The sequence below is a fragment of the Protopterus annectens genome, chromosome 3.part1 (genome assembly GCF_019279795.1).
Source record: "Protopterus annectens isolate FY-2018-M chromosome 3.part1, PAN1.0, whole genome shotgun sequence".
In the NCBI taxonomy this organism is placed as follows: domain Eukaryota; kingdom Metazoa; phylum Chordata; order Ceratodontiformes; family Protopteridae; genus Protopterus; species Protopterus annectens.
The window spans coordinates 1,044,390,760-1,044,404,687 of record NC_056732.1 but is presented as its reverse complement, the minus strand read 5'-3'; the positions used below and the strand labels follow the sequence as shown (position 1 = coordinate 1,044,404,687).

At 38.9% G+C, this 13,928-nt stretch overlaps 1 protein-coding gene across 1 annotated transcript in view; it reads right to left on the bottom strand.

Moving 5' to 3' along the window:
• ACER2 (alkaline ceramidase 2) overlaps positions 1-9,302 on the bottom strand; it is a 212,621-nt gene extending 203,319 nt beyond the window's left edge. The window contains exon 1 of the mRNA XM_044067198.1: positions 8,881-9,302. Coding sequence (XP_043923133.1) covers positions 8,881-8,994 — 114 coding nt within the window. The 5' untranslated portion in view covers positions 8,995-9,302. The remainder of the gene's footprint in view (positions 1-8,880) is intronic.
• Positions 9,303-13,928: the final 4,626 nt, after the last annotated feature.

Below are 13,928 nucleotides of genomic sequence, written 5' to 3'. Positions count from 1 at the left end.
GGAACATATCATCAACGATCGCATAAATAAAGACATAGGTGACCTCCAAACCCTGGATCTGACCCAATCTGGCTTCATCAAAGGCAGATCCTGCCTGTTAAACCTGGTGGATTTCTTCGAAATTAATGAGGGCAGATCTGTGCACACAGCATACCTTGACTTTGCAAAGGTCTTTGATACAATCTCACACTCAGGCATTACTGATAAACTTAGCAAACTGAGTGTAAACCCCTTTGTTGTAAGATGGGTTGCCAAATGGCTCACAAACCAGACACGCGCTCTCAAAGTGGGTGACTCCACATCAGCCAGCAGACCTGTTACCAGTGAGGTGCCACAGGGGTCAGTGCTGTGCCCCCTACTGTTTGGTATATACTTCTCAGAAGTTCAGGCCAAAACTAAGGGGATGTGGCTGACCAAGTTTGCGGACGACTGGGTCCAATTATTGTATCCCCAAATTATGTCAGTATACTTGAGGGCAATCTTACGCAGACCAATGACTGGTGTCTTAGTCATGGTCTCATAAACTAAATGCAAAGAAATGCATCATTATTCCCTTCAGTAAAAATGTCCCTTTTTTTTACACTGTCAAATTAACAATACCCTATGTACCTACACAGTGGTAAGAGATCTGGGATCACAAGTAAACTGTGATCTTAACTTTGACCACCATGTGTCTACTGTATTAAGGAAGGTTACGTAGCACACTTGATTAGCAAAAGCATTGCCTCTAGAGCAAAGGAGGTTATAACCCCTCTATACTCGTCACTAATCAAGCCCATAATTGAGTATATCCCCATTTCAGCATGTACCGTACAAAGCACCTGCAGCAATTGGGGAGACCTCAGAGGTTTCTAACTAAGAAGATCAAGGGACTCCAGCACTTGCCTTATACAGACTGACTAAAGTCCCTGTCACTATACTCAGTATTGTACAGACTTCTTAGGGGAGAGTTATGCCTGGCTTACACAGCAATCTTCGACCCAAACGTAATGAATTTGCTACAAATCTGTAAATCAAATGGGACTAGAGCTACCCATTCCAGGGACCTAAAAACGGCCAGCAACTTGAATAGGATGTGTTAGAGGGACAGATTTGTCTCCCAACAAATGCAGGATCTTTGGAATAGGCTGCCAATTCAAGTGAAGCAGTGCACCTCTATGACACTGTTCAAAAGAAACCTGGATGAGGGGATGGGGCACCTTACATTCTTACCAGGGGTAGTGCCACAACCCTCCTGGACATGGGCAGTCACTAGTAAATACAATCCTGTGTATTGACTAGAGTATGTATGGTATTGCATTGGGATGAAATGGCTAGGCTTGAAATGATCTCCAGGTCAATAGCCTAGTAACCTCCTATGATCATGTCAGTTCACAGACATCCAGCTCACTGAAACATTATTCAATCAAAAGACAAGTGAATGGCTTGCTTTTTTACGTAGATAATCCTTTTGTATGGGCAAGCCACTATATCACCTGTGTAGCGGGCTCTGCCCCAAAACCACTGAACTTAATATCATCAACTTTGAGAATGGCAACCCTTACAGAAAGATATGAAGCCCAACTACAGCAATTTCTTTCAATAAAAGTGCATTTCAGCAAAGTGCTATTAGTTGTCTACTGGTTCAACACATTTGGTAAGATACCATCTGACAGTGTGAGGAAACATTAGGTATGGCAGGCTGTTACCTATCCTGGCCAACACTCCTACAGTACCTACTGTCAAATTCCTGAGTACTACTCTAAACGACTAAATCCCTCTTATAGTACTTTGAACACAAAAAGTAAACTGACAGTGACAAGCACCGATATTGTGGAGACACTTTTACTACCTTATTACTTGTCTCACAGGCAGCATGAGAACATCACCTTATACACAAGTAATATGGCCAAAGTCAGGCATCTCATTTATAAGCACTCTGCATCTGCTTCCCATGCACGGTATCTCCCATCTTATTCATCAACACAATCTGGCATACACATGCTTGACTCAAACTCCTGTTTGTTTCAGTTTTGTGCACATTACAAGCTATACATCTACAGTAGATTCTGTGTGGTTCATTGTCATGAGTCTGTGCATTATACACTCATGCAAGATAAATACCAACAATAACACTGCAATGGCATTCTCTGTTTCATAACAAGGTTATTCATATATCCACCACTTCCATTTTACTTAAGAAATATTTATTTATTTTATTTTATTTTTATTTATTTTATTATTTTATTTTACATTTGTTGACCGGGATAGTCCGACTGGATGCATGTCCATTTTCAGCGGAGGGCCGGGGAGAAAAGCTCCACATTGACAGTAAGTTACATTCATATTAAACAGACTACATATCACTTCTTTTGATAATTAATACATAAAAGGAAAGAAAAACATATGAATATATGCAATAACATTTAGGAAAACTCCTTGTTAATGATAGTCTCTGAGAAAGAGCATCTTGTTAAACCTTAGGTATTCCATTATTGAAATAGAGATTGAGGAAGTGAGGGGTTAGTCTGGTTTAGAACAGTGGCAGAGCCATTGGGTTTTAAAATGGTAGAATAGACTTTTCCTGAATTTGTTTTGGGAGGTGGCATTGGTGAGTTCAGGAGGAAGGGAGTTCCATATTTTACCAATGGCATTGGCAAACAGAGAGTCACCCCCTGAATTACAGGATTTGACCGTTTGAACAAGTAGCCTGTTTGATGAACGCAGACTATTTAGATTTGAGTAGGGGGTGATTAACTTACTCAGTGCAGGAATGTTGTCAGGTTGATTAAGAATTTTAAATGCTACTATTAGTTGGTTCTGCTGGAGTAGGTTTGGTAGCTCTATCCAACCAAGGTTATGTAGGTTAATACAGTGATGGGTTTTATAGGGCATGCCAGTAGCAAATCTAGCAATATGATTATAACAACATGTGAGTTTGTTTAGGTCTGATTTGTTAAGATTAGTGAGTATGGGGGAGGCATATAAGAGGGAAGAGAGGAGATGTGACCGGGCAATGGCCACTTTTGCCATGGGAGTCAGAAAGGATTTTATTCTATATAGGGACCCCAGTTTCTTATTAACTGTTTTAATAGTTTGGTTGATGTGTAAATCAAATCTAAGTTTATTGTCAATGGTAACGCCTAGTAGCTTGGTATTGGAGTCCGGGGAGATAATAGTCCCATTTTTGGATTGTACAAAAAAGGGTATAGGGGTAGGTTTATGGGTAGGATGGAAGAGTAGCAGCTTGGTTTTCTTTGGATTGAGGATCAAGTGGCGACCTGACAACCAGTCTTCTACTGCAGTGAAACAGTCTTGGGTTTTGATATCATACTTTTGCTTTCCTACAAGTCATCACAATGAGTCTCCGTTTACTTTCTGTAGTCATAAAAAGACTGTAGACTTCTATAATTTCTACTAAAGACATAAAATTAAAGCAGGACTGAAAGTATCAGAAGCATTCAGTCAACTGTTGAACAAGTGCATTGAATTCCCAATGTGAAGCTGCTGATCAGTCACGACTAATGTTCCCTTTCAAAAATACAAGCCTGTTTCTAATTCTAGATCCAAGTCTATTAGAATCCACACACACACACACATATGTAAAACATACATCTATAGACATGTGTGTGCATGTGTGCATGTGTGTGTGTGTGTGTGTGTGTGTGTGTGTGTGTGTGTGTGTGTGTGTGTGTGTGTATGTATATATATATATTAGAACATCGAAGTTTTAAAACTTCTAATGTTCTAATATCGACCCCCATTCAATGAACGCTGACAATATCGAACATGCAGAACAGCAAATTTTTTCCCAGGGAAAAAATTTGCTGTTCCAACACACATACACACAACACAAGCACACCAAACAAGCAGCAATCCACACACATACACTTAAAATCCTACATCTAACCCTACACCAAACTGTACAAACTCTACTATCTATCCACTTACCTTAACCCAAACCCTAACCCTAAGGTCCGTCACTATCGCACACTCACCTCACCCGCTCCCTAACCCTCACGTCCACACAATCGCACACTTACTTGACTCTCGCCCTAACCCTAACTCACCTAACACGCGCCCTAACCCTCGTGTCCACACAATCACACACTTACCTGATCCATAACTTTCCACCGCAGTGCTGAAAATAGCAAAGCCACAGAAATGGCCAACCAAATTCCTTCCCCAGGAAGAAAGTCAGTGTTCTGCAGCTTCGTTATTTTCAGCGTTCGCTGAATAGGGGTCGATATTAGAACATTCAAAGTTTTAAAACTTTGATGTTCTAATATAGACCCGTATATATATATATATATATATATATATATATGTATATATATGTATATATATATATATATATATATATATATATATATATATATATATATATATATATATATATATATATATATATATATATATATATATATATATATATATATATATATATATATATATATATATATATATATACACACACGGATATGTTTCCTCTCACATCCCAAAGACATGCAGTAGGTGGATTGAACACTCTAAATTGGCCCTAGGTATGAGTGTGTGCGTGTGTGCCTTCTATAGAAGGTTGGGCTGGCAATTCGACACTGTAAAACTCCACTGCCAATCATGAGCGGACAGATGATCCACTGTGGCGACCCCTAACTGGGAAAAGCCGAAAGAAGAAGAAGAAGATACTTATACATGGATATATCTCACTAGGTTGACAATTCACAAAGTTAACAGCAAGGAAGTCGACCACAAAAGATCGAAATCAGAAATGCCAACACTAAAACTGCACATGCACGAGGAAAAATCCTTGCCACATACAACCAGCAAAAACAAAATAACATTGTTTTTTGCAAGGGGCAAGCATTCCCCCCCCCCATACTAATTATGTATACTAACTCCGATTTCACACAATCCCCAGGGAAAGGGAATATTCCTTTACCTGAGGTCAGTCGATATTGCACAGCTGCTGACCTTTTGCATATGTTGACCTTTTGCGGTCAGTTTTCTTGCTATCAACACTGTGGTGTGTTAAGATATTGAGGTATTAGTATTACCTGAAAGAGTAGGGTGTGAAGAGCAAGTATTAAAGAACGACACTAACTAAATAAAACCTAAAACTGTCAATTCAAGAAATAGGAAAGGAAGTTGCATGAGTCAGGTGTGAAGCATTTAAGAGCAATGAAAAGTTGGTGGATTTACAGAAAACAATACTACAGCAATAGGACTGAGAAAAAGTAATAAGCATTATAGGAGTAGTCTGCTGTGGTGGATGATAACTTAACCAAGATTATCAAAACAATCATATTATTAAGATGATTTATTAAAATGTTGTTAGCTATTTTATATTCTTTGAGACTAATTATGGACCTTATTTCTTCAGTTAATGTATTCCAGCATTTGGTGCTATTTTACAGAAGGTTTTTATCTGCTACTCCTACAATGGAAGGAAGCCTGAAAAGAGGGTTGCTGCCTATGTTTCTTAGTGTGCAGGCAGTATCCTTATTGTGGAGGTATAACCCCACCAAGACCAAAACTATACATTTTGGAACTCCACAGAAAATTCACAAAGCACCTGATTCTTTAACTATCTTTGACTTACACAACCATTCTGTAGAGACAACCTCCACCTTCAAATACCTAGGACTACGGCATGACCATACACTAAACTCCCTCCTCTTCTAGGGCAAAAAGATCTTCCTTTTTCTATGCCCACCAGCCAGAGCAGCCATTGTCAAAGGGGTTGTCCTTTCTCAACTCAGATACATGCTCCCAATTTTTGGTTCTGCTTCCAAGAAAAACATTGCCACACTCCACATTGTATCTAACAACATCTGCCGATTCATTACAAGCTCACCTCTCTGTGAGCATCACTGCATCATTCTAGAAAAATCTAAATGGCTACCCATAAAACACAGATCTAATCTACTTTAGGATCTCAACTCTATAAACTACTACATCTCTACATACACATTTATTGCCCTTCCAGCTAGACATCACTAAAAAACACAAAAAAAAAACCCCTCATACAACCGGAAACACTACTCACAAGACACACCATCTCTTATTACCCCTAGAACCAAACTCCACAGTACTGCACATACTTACTCCCCTCAGGCACCTAAGCTTTGGTAAGCTGTCCCCATCAACCTAAAGGAAATCAACACTTATTCCAAATTCAGAATGCAACTCAAAAGGGCAAATCCTCCTGCTTCAACATGGGACATTTCACCTAACCTGTCTCCTTTCTGAGTCTCTTCTCCTCTCTCAATATTCACTGAAGATTCACCAACTTTAGAAAGTAATATATATATGCTGCGGTAGCATTGTCGCCTCACAGTAAGAAGTTGTCCTGTTCGATTCTCAACTAAAGTGTCTTCTGTGTGGAGACATGCATGAATGGGTGTACCTTCGTTGAAGGTTGTGCGTCAGAGCTGGCAACTCGGTACGTAAAAATCTACTGCCAATCATTAGCGGACCGGAGTTCCGCTGTGGCGACCCCTAACCAGGAAAAGCCGAAAGACACAACAACAACAACACTCTGCTTGATTGCACATTGCACTGTGCTTGTTCACTGGAATGTATACACACATTTTGTTCTATGTAATTAGTCTGAACTATTCAATTATTGCTTACATTTCTGCATTTTTTTGTTTGTGAAGTGTTTTGTATTTCACATGGGCTGAGCCCAAAGTTAGTCAGCACTGACAAGAGTACTACCCTGGTAAGCAACTATAAACACATATATTAATTAATTGCTTTAGCAGTGAACAGTATGTTTCAATTAAAACTGAAAGGAAATTATGTTTAGGACATAGGTGTCTCAATTTTCAGTGGTAAACATTTATTCAAGGTGATACAATGAAGCTTTCGATATGGACTCGGGTGAATTTATCACAGTATTCTGTTTTAAGCACTCTGAAGAATCTATATATTTTGGGTGGAAAGTAATGCAATTATATGCAGGATGTTTTCTTACCTAAGGAACAGTATATTGATTTCAGTTGCTTGCCTACCTTCTTTTGTCTCAAGGTATTATATTTTGCAGACCACTCTAGAGTTGTGAAAGTACTTTTTGTACTTGGGTGTCTGTGGGGAAAAAAGAGAGTGTCTCGTCTGGGATAAGGCCAAGGAATTTTTTTATCAAAGGGAAAAAAAACTTTCATTAACAGTACTACTACATAAAACAGTAAAATAACGACACAAATAACATCAAAGACACACAAAACTAAATGTATTCCTGTTCTCAGCTCACACTCTAACGGTAACCAGAGAACACTGGCATGCATAGATTCTCACCCCCTTTCCACTATCAGGTGCATTTATTTAGTAAAAGCAACTATGGACATTGCTTTGTTGTTAACTCTTCCTTTCAACTGCCACTAATGCATCCACATACATCTCATCCATAAAGTATAATTCCATTTTTCCATTCATGTTCTGACTTTGTTAACTGCTACTTCTAAGTGTTATAGCATATTCTTGCATCTGTAAATATGCGTATACAGTTTTTTTTAGCATATGCTTGTAACTGTAAATATGTTTTGTTAATTTCTTACTCGATCCTATTCACCCGGCCACGGCCTTTGCCTGCAAATGGCCCTTTGAGATAGTAAGTGCACTAACCCGGTAAACAAATACAAATAAATATGATACAGGAAAAACAAACTTGACATTCTGTGCAATCCTACAACAACACGCACGTATGTAATATATGCACATTGCACACACACGCGCGCGCGCACACACTGCAGTGGTGGCTGTACGTATGGGGTGTACGTGTGTACAGCTATATGTACATATGCATACATAAATACACATAAAACACTTTTAACAGGAATATCGGTATAATCCCATGTGCAAGGAGGGCGCCGTTTTACTCGTGCCTGCTAATTCTTAACCCCCTGCTGACGAAAATGGTAAGGAATGGGTTAGTATAACAGTCAATGTCTTTACTTCATAAATACAAATTACAGGGATTGACTCTGATCTCTCGATGTTGGCTAGCTTTGTAGGTAGTCTTCAAACTGATAATCTAGCATTCACTTATGAACCTATGTTGGAATTACCACATGAAGTTCCTGAACGCGTCTGCTTCATTTTAAAAGCCTACTGACTATGTCAGCACTGAATGCAACAGGCTAGCCTACATGAATAATATTTGACTTCTTTGTTTTCTGTAGCCTGTAGTCATACGTCACATCTGTAGCTGTAAAAGACTATGAATGACTGTCCCACATCTTTTGTTCTTGTTGCCCTTAACCCTGTCACTTAACTACTGGATAAACAATTCATACCTCTCAACCTCTTAGAGCAAGAAATCTGGACAGACAAAGCCATAAATAATGGGGGAACAAAGGCCTCCAAAATAGGGACCATTTTAAAATATTGCTCTTACAAACTTAGAAAGTTGATAGACTAACAAGTTTTGCATTAGCATTAAATTTATAATGGATTTGAAGTCTAAAACTCAAATTTCTGCTATGATTTTCTGACTTCAGCCCTCAATGATTTGCCAGGAAACCACAATTCTTGTAGAAACAGACCAAAAATATGTGGAAAAAAATCTGGATATTCTGCGAAAATCTGGACAGCTGGAGTGTATGAAAACATGTAAACAAACTAGCTTCGTAATCACTGTACTGTTTGCTGCTAAAGCAGAAATCCACACATCCATGAACCAACACTGCTTTTCAGGCTATAACTGCGATTACTTTGTACACGCCAGTATTAAGACTTCCCTGGTCTCTTCATTATTCACCAAGTGCCCTCACTCGGTTCTTAGAGTCGGGCGTAAGAAAAATAAACTTGTTGCCTTTAGTCACATACTATACGTAAGTGAAACTGAACGACATAAACACACTGCTTATTCGGTCCCAGAAATGTACACAAAGGACTAACCGTATTGTAAAACTCCGCAATGGCCGGGACAATGTTATAGTTGCCCTCACACCAGTCCACTTCCGAACTGCCAGCCCGCAGGTGGTCCCAAATAACCCGGGAGGTGCTGCCCATTGTCACTGGTGAGCCTCTGGGACGAGCTACTGAAAACTCTTGTGCACTCAACAAGTCCAGCGGATACTATCCTGGATTTCGGTCCTTCTTATGCTGTGTCTTTCAGCTAAACATAGACGTGGCAAGGGTCTCTATTTGACTACGACTTGTTGGGGCTATTTTCCTGTGCTAGTAGCCCAGACCCTCAGACTTTCACACACTTTCTGCATCCTGCTGACAAATTCACGGTTATCTACAAACAACAGCTGCTACAGAATCGCTCCTCCTCTTCTTCCTCCTCTTCTTCCTCCTCTCTCTCTCACTCTCTCTCTGTCCCGGATATGTCGACTGACAGCTGCAGATAGTGCTGCTATTATTTATTTACCAAGCATAAGGTGGTCGTACATAATGTTTCTTGTAAGCATTTCCTATGGGATTTTAAGAGCGCGAAAAGTGGATGCATGTTTACAAAAATAACAAGCAGGAAATTATGACTCTCTTGGAATAAAAGCTTGTGCGTAATTATTTGACTCAATGTGGAAGTTAAAAGTGTTCCAGGCTATGGATTTTACGTGCTAAATTGCTCGGGTCGGGATGCAGTTTTTGTAGGCATGTATATCATAGCTCTTAACATTCCATCTCCAAAATGAGGAACACTATCTCTCATAATGTGGAACATATACTAACACTATGCAGCAACCTCAACTAGGAAGCTCATAGAATGGCTAAATATACTGGTTTTACTTATAAAACTGGTCTTTTAATGAATTAATATGATTCATTCCTATTTACCATAGATAGTTGAAAAAATTCCCAACACTGAATGTGTGACAATACCCAACACTGAATGTGTGACAAACCCTTTCAACTTGGAACTTTGAGGAACATGAACTTTTTAAGACCCCAAATGAGGTACGTTCCTCATAATGAGGTATGCTTGAGAGGTATGGTGTGTATTTCTGTGATAATACTGGCAATTGTATACCAGGTCTGGAGTGATTCAGGATTCAGCCTAATGTCCAGTATTTTTCTATGAGACTAAAACTACAGTACTGAGACACAATGAGGTACCAGGTCTACAGAAAATGAAAAATGCAAGCTTTAATAGGTCCATGATACTGAAATTATTATTATTATTATTATTTTCTATGATACTGAAACTATTCATGTAACTTAGTTAATCAGATAAAAATGTTAATAAAAACAAAGCTAAATTACTGCATGTTGGAATCCCCAGAGTCAGGGATAAAGCCAAGAAATATTCAAGGACAAGGGCACCAGATCAAGAAGATTTTTAAAATATTAGTGCCAGTAAATTAAAACTTTGACAAACTCACACCACCTGAATTAACATGCATTTTCTGAAGTAAAATAAGTTTGTAAGTGTCATGAATGTCATCATTTGTTGATTATAATCTACTATCTTTTTCTCTAACTACAGAAACATAGGAACAATACTAGGCAAGAGATCATGGGGGACTATGAGATGCCTAGCCATATACATCTTTAAGTAGATTTATTTAAAAGTTTTAGCCATCCTTTTTGAGACTTAATAGTGTTCACCTCCCAAACTGAGCAGGGCCATACAAGATAACCTGGGATAAACATGTATCTACCCTTCCAATTATCAAGACTTGCCTTAAAGGTAACCAAAGCAGTATTACTCTGAGTGTTGTAGTGGTAACATTCCATAGGCTAGAATATGTTCACTTAGGAGTCAAAATCCATCCAACAAGTCTTGTCCATTTGTTTGCAGAGATTTAGATCCTTGGTGTGGGTGTTTGTAGAACCACTGATTTTGCAAAGAAATAAGAGGTAAAAATAGGATTGTGTCTTTCACATCTTGAAAAGCGAGACATGCATACCTCTCAACTTCATCTCAAGAAATTTGGACAAAGTCAATAATTAGGGGAGGACAAAGGCTCAAAAATAGGGACAAATTTTAAATATTGCTCTTATAAACTTTGAAGGTTGCTATATTAACATGGTTTGTGCTCACACACATTTTCTGAAGGATATGAAGTCTGAAAATCAAATGTATGTCATTATTTAATCAGTTAAACCCTCAGTAATTTGCCAGAAAACCACACATTTTTTAAGAAATAGGTAAAAAATATAAGTACAAAAATCTGGACATTCTGCAAAGATCTATATGGTTGAGAAGTATGGAGACATGCATCCTTAGAGCAGGCTGTAGGCTACTGAGTATAATAAGGAAAGTCCTAAGTGAGACATGCATCCTTGGAGCAGGCTGTAGGCTACTGAGTATAGTAAGGAAAGTCCTAAATGAGACATGCATCCTTGGAGCAGGCTGTAGGCTACTGAGTATAATAAGGAAAGTCCTAAGTGAGACATGCATCCTTGGAGCAGGCTGTAGGCTACTGAGTATAATAAGGAAAGTCCTAAGTGAAACATGCAGCCTTGGAGCAGGCTGTAGGCTACTAAGTATAATAAGGAAAGTCCTAAGTGAGACATGCATCATTGGAGCAGGCTGTATGCTACTGAGTATAATAAGGAAAGTCCTAAGTGAGACATGCATCCTTGGAGCAGGCTGTAGGCTACTGAGTATAATAAGGAAAGTCCTAAGTGAGACATGCATCCTTGGAGCTGGCTGTAGGCTACTGAGTATAATAAGGAAATCACTAATCTATCACGATAAGTGAAGGATTTAAGATCTTTTTTTTTTTTTTAGGAAGACTTTGGGGCCTTTCAATTTGAGCAATATACTTGGGTTTGTACCCAACAAAGTGGTACTGTATTTGATTATGGGTCTGATAAGGGATCTTGAATATATTTCCTTGGAAATTAACTGGGATAGATAGAAAGATTTTCTGATTATGGTGGAACCATAATGATGAAATCAGAGAGAGAGAATTAACCACGTAAGTAACTAGGTCTCTTATGGCAATGTCTGTCTGAAGAAGAGTACAATTTATAACATAAGAGGTGGGAGTAGCTTTTTTGCAAAACACTATTACATTTAACTTGTAACCATTTTCTGTACACTAACTGTGTGCATATTCCAGCTGGAGCTGTTTAATATCAGTTGATGAATGAAAAAAAATGCTCAGTTTGCAGGCATCAGCAGATTTGGGTAACCACACTTCTTGGATACTTGCTTGGATTTCAGCAAAATAAATGCTGACCAGGAGAGGGCCCAGAACTGATCTCTGTGGTACCACGTTAATTATACTTTTACATTCAGAGGCAATACCAGCAACTTACCCAAGCTGAGATGTGTTAGATAGCCAATATGCAATCCAGAGGAAAATGTAAGTTTGTCTAAGTTTTTGATAATACTAGTTGGGGGATAGTATCAAAACCTTGGCCATGTTGAGATAACTGGCATGCTCTGAGCGATCACTTTCCAAAACCTCTGCAACTTTTTCAAAGAAGTTTGCTAGGTACAGGAGACAGGACCCGCCCTTCACAAAACCAGGCTGATTGGAGTCTAGATCAGTCAAGCAGCATCTTTCTGAGTAAATTAATTCTGCTGTGGCACACCCATTGGCTTTGCATATAAGGCTGGTGAGGCCTTTGATCACCTGGGTCAGTAGAAGGACCACACTTGCATAGAGGAGTTACAGTGGCAGTTTTCTAGGCATCGGGTACAAACGCTGTGGATAGACTGAGGTTGTGCATTTTATGCAGATATTTGAATTGTGGATACTTAGTGCTGATGAGAATGCAGCCTGGTTTGTTCTGTGTTCCCAATGGAAGTATTATATTTAGCCTTTGACAGGGATTCCAAGACTTGTTGCAAAGTGATTTCAAGGGGAAATATTTTTATAGGAATAGTGGGGGCAACAATGTGGGTAGTTTGGGTAAAGTTAGCTCTAAATTTGTCTGCTGATGTATTGGTTAAACCTTAGTATCATAATGTGTTATATTATTATGGACAACCTCATTGCATTGTTGGCCGTTATTCCTTACCTGCTAGTATAACTGAAAAAAAAAAAGATTTATAGCTTTCCTTGGTATCTGTAGCAATGTCAAGCTTCATTCCACTTTCCATTTTCTAGTAGTGCTTTTAAGTTTTTTACCGGCAAGCATTCTGAGGTAGGCTGTTGTGGATTATTTGCAAATTGTCATGTTCCTTCTTTTGTTATATAGTTTAATAAGGCAGGAGTTGTACATAGGTTCATAGGTTCATAGGTAGGTACTAGGCTATCTGCCCGAAGGCATTTATAAGCCTAGCCAGAATGTGTTGGCTTTCGACACCCACTTAGATTAGTTCCCTGTGCCTCTATCCAGCAGAGCCACTGAAGTGATCCCCGAGGTAAACTTTCTGTTTCAAGAGAGATCCTGTTTTTCTCTTTCTGTTACGAGAGGTTTATTGCTGAATTTATCATTTTATTTCACGCGGATGTGTACTGACTGTTCTCTGCAGAAAAATTCATAAGTGAACGAGGTAGCCCTTCCTAGTTGGGTCCATTTATGGGGGATTGTTGGAAATTTTACCCAGGTCTTCTACAGACTAAAGTATTTCTGCGTAGAGAATTCCCCCAGGATTATCTCATTTGATTGTGGTATGGTTCCACTAAAGCTGTGGTCAGATTTTACCAGGTATGAGGAAATGTGGGGTGGGATACAGGCAGGAGATAAGTTGGTAAGGACCAGGTCAAGGGTAATAGAGGCTCTAATGGGTAGTTTTACAATTTGCTCCAATGCATTGATATTAACAAATTCTAGAAAGTGCTAAGCATATCCAGTTTTGTATTCTTAAATATGCCAGTCATTCCTTGGGTAATTGAAATCGCCTAGCAAGAAGGTATTTGTTATGATATTTAATCCCTGAATGGTATTAAAGTAATTTCCATGATCTGTAAGGAACACTGATAGGGCACTGTAGCTAGTAATGCAGTAATAGTTTGATTTGTTAAGAGTGGTTTGGATGTTCAGGATCTATAAGTTAAGGTCTTGGGTAATTTGATGAGAGATGCTGTTTCTGACAA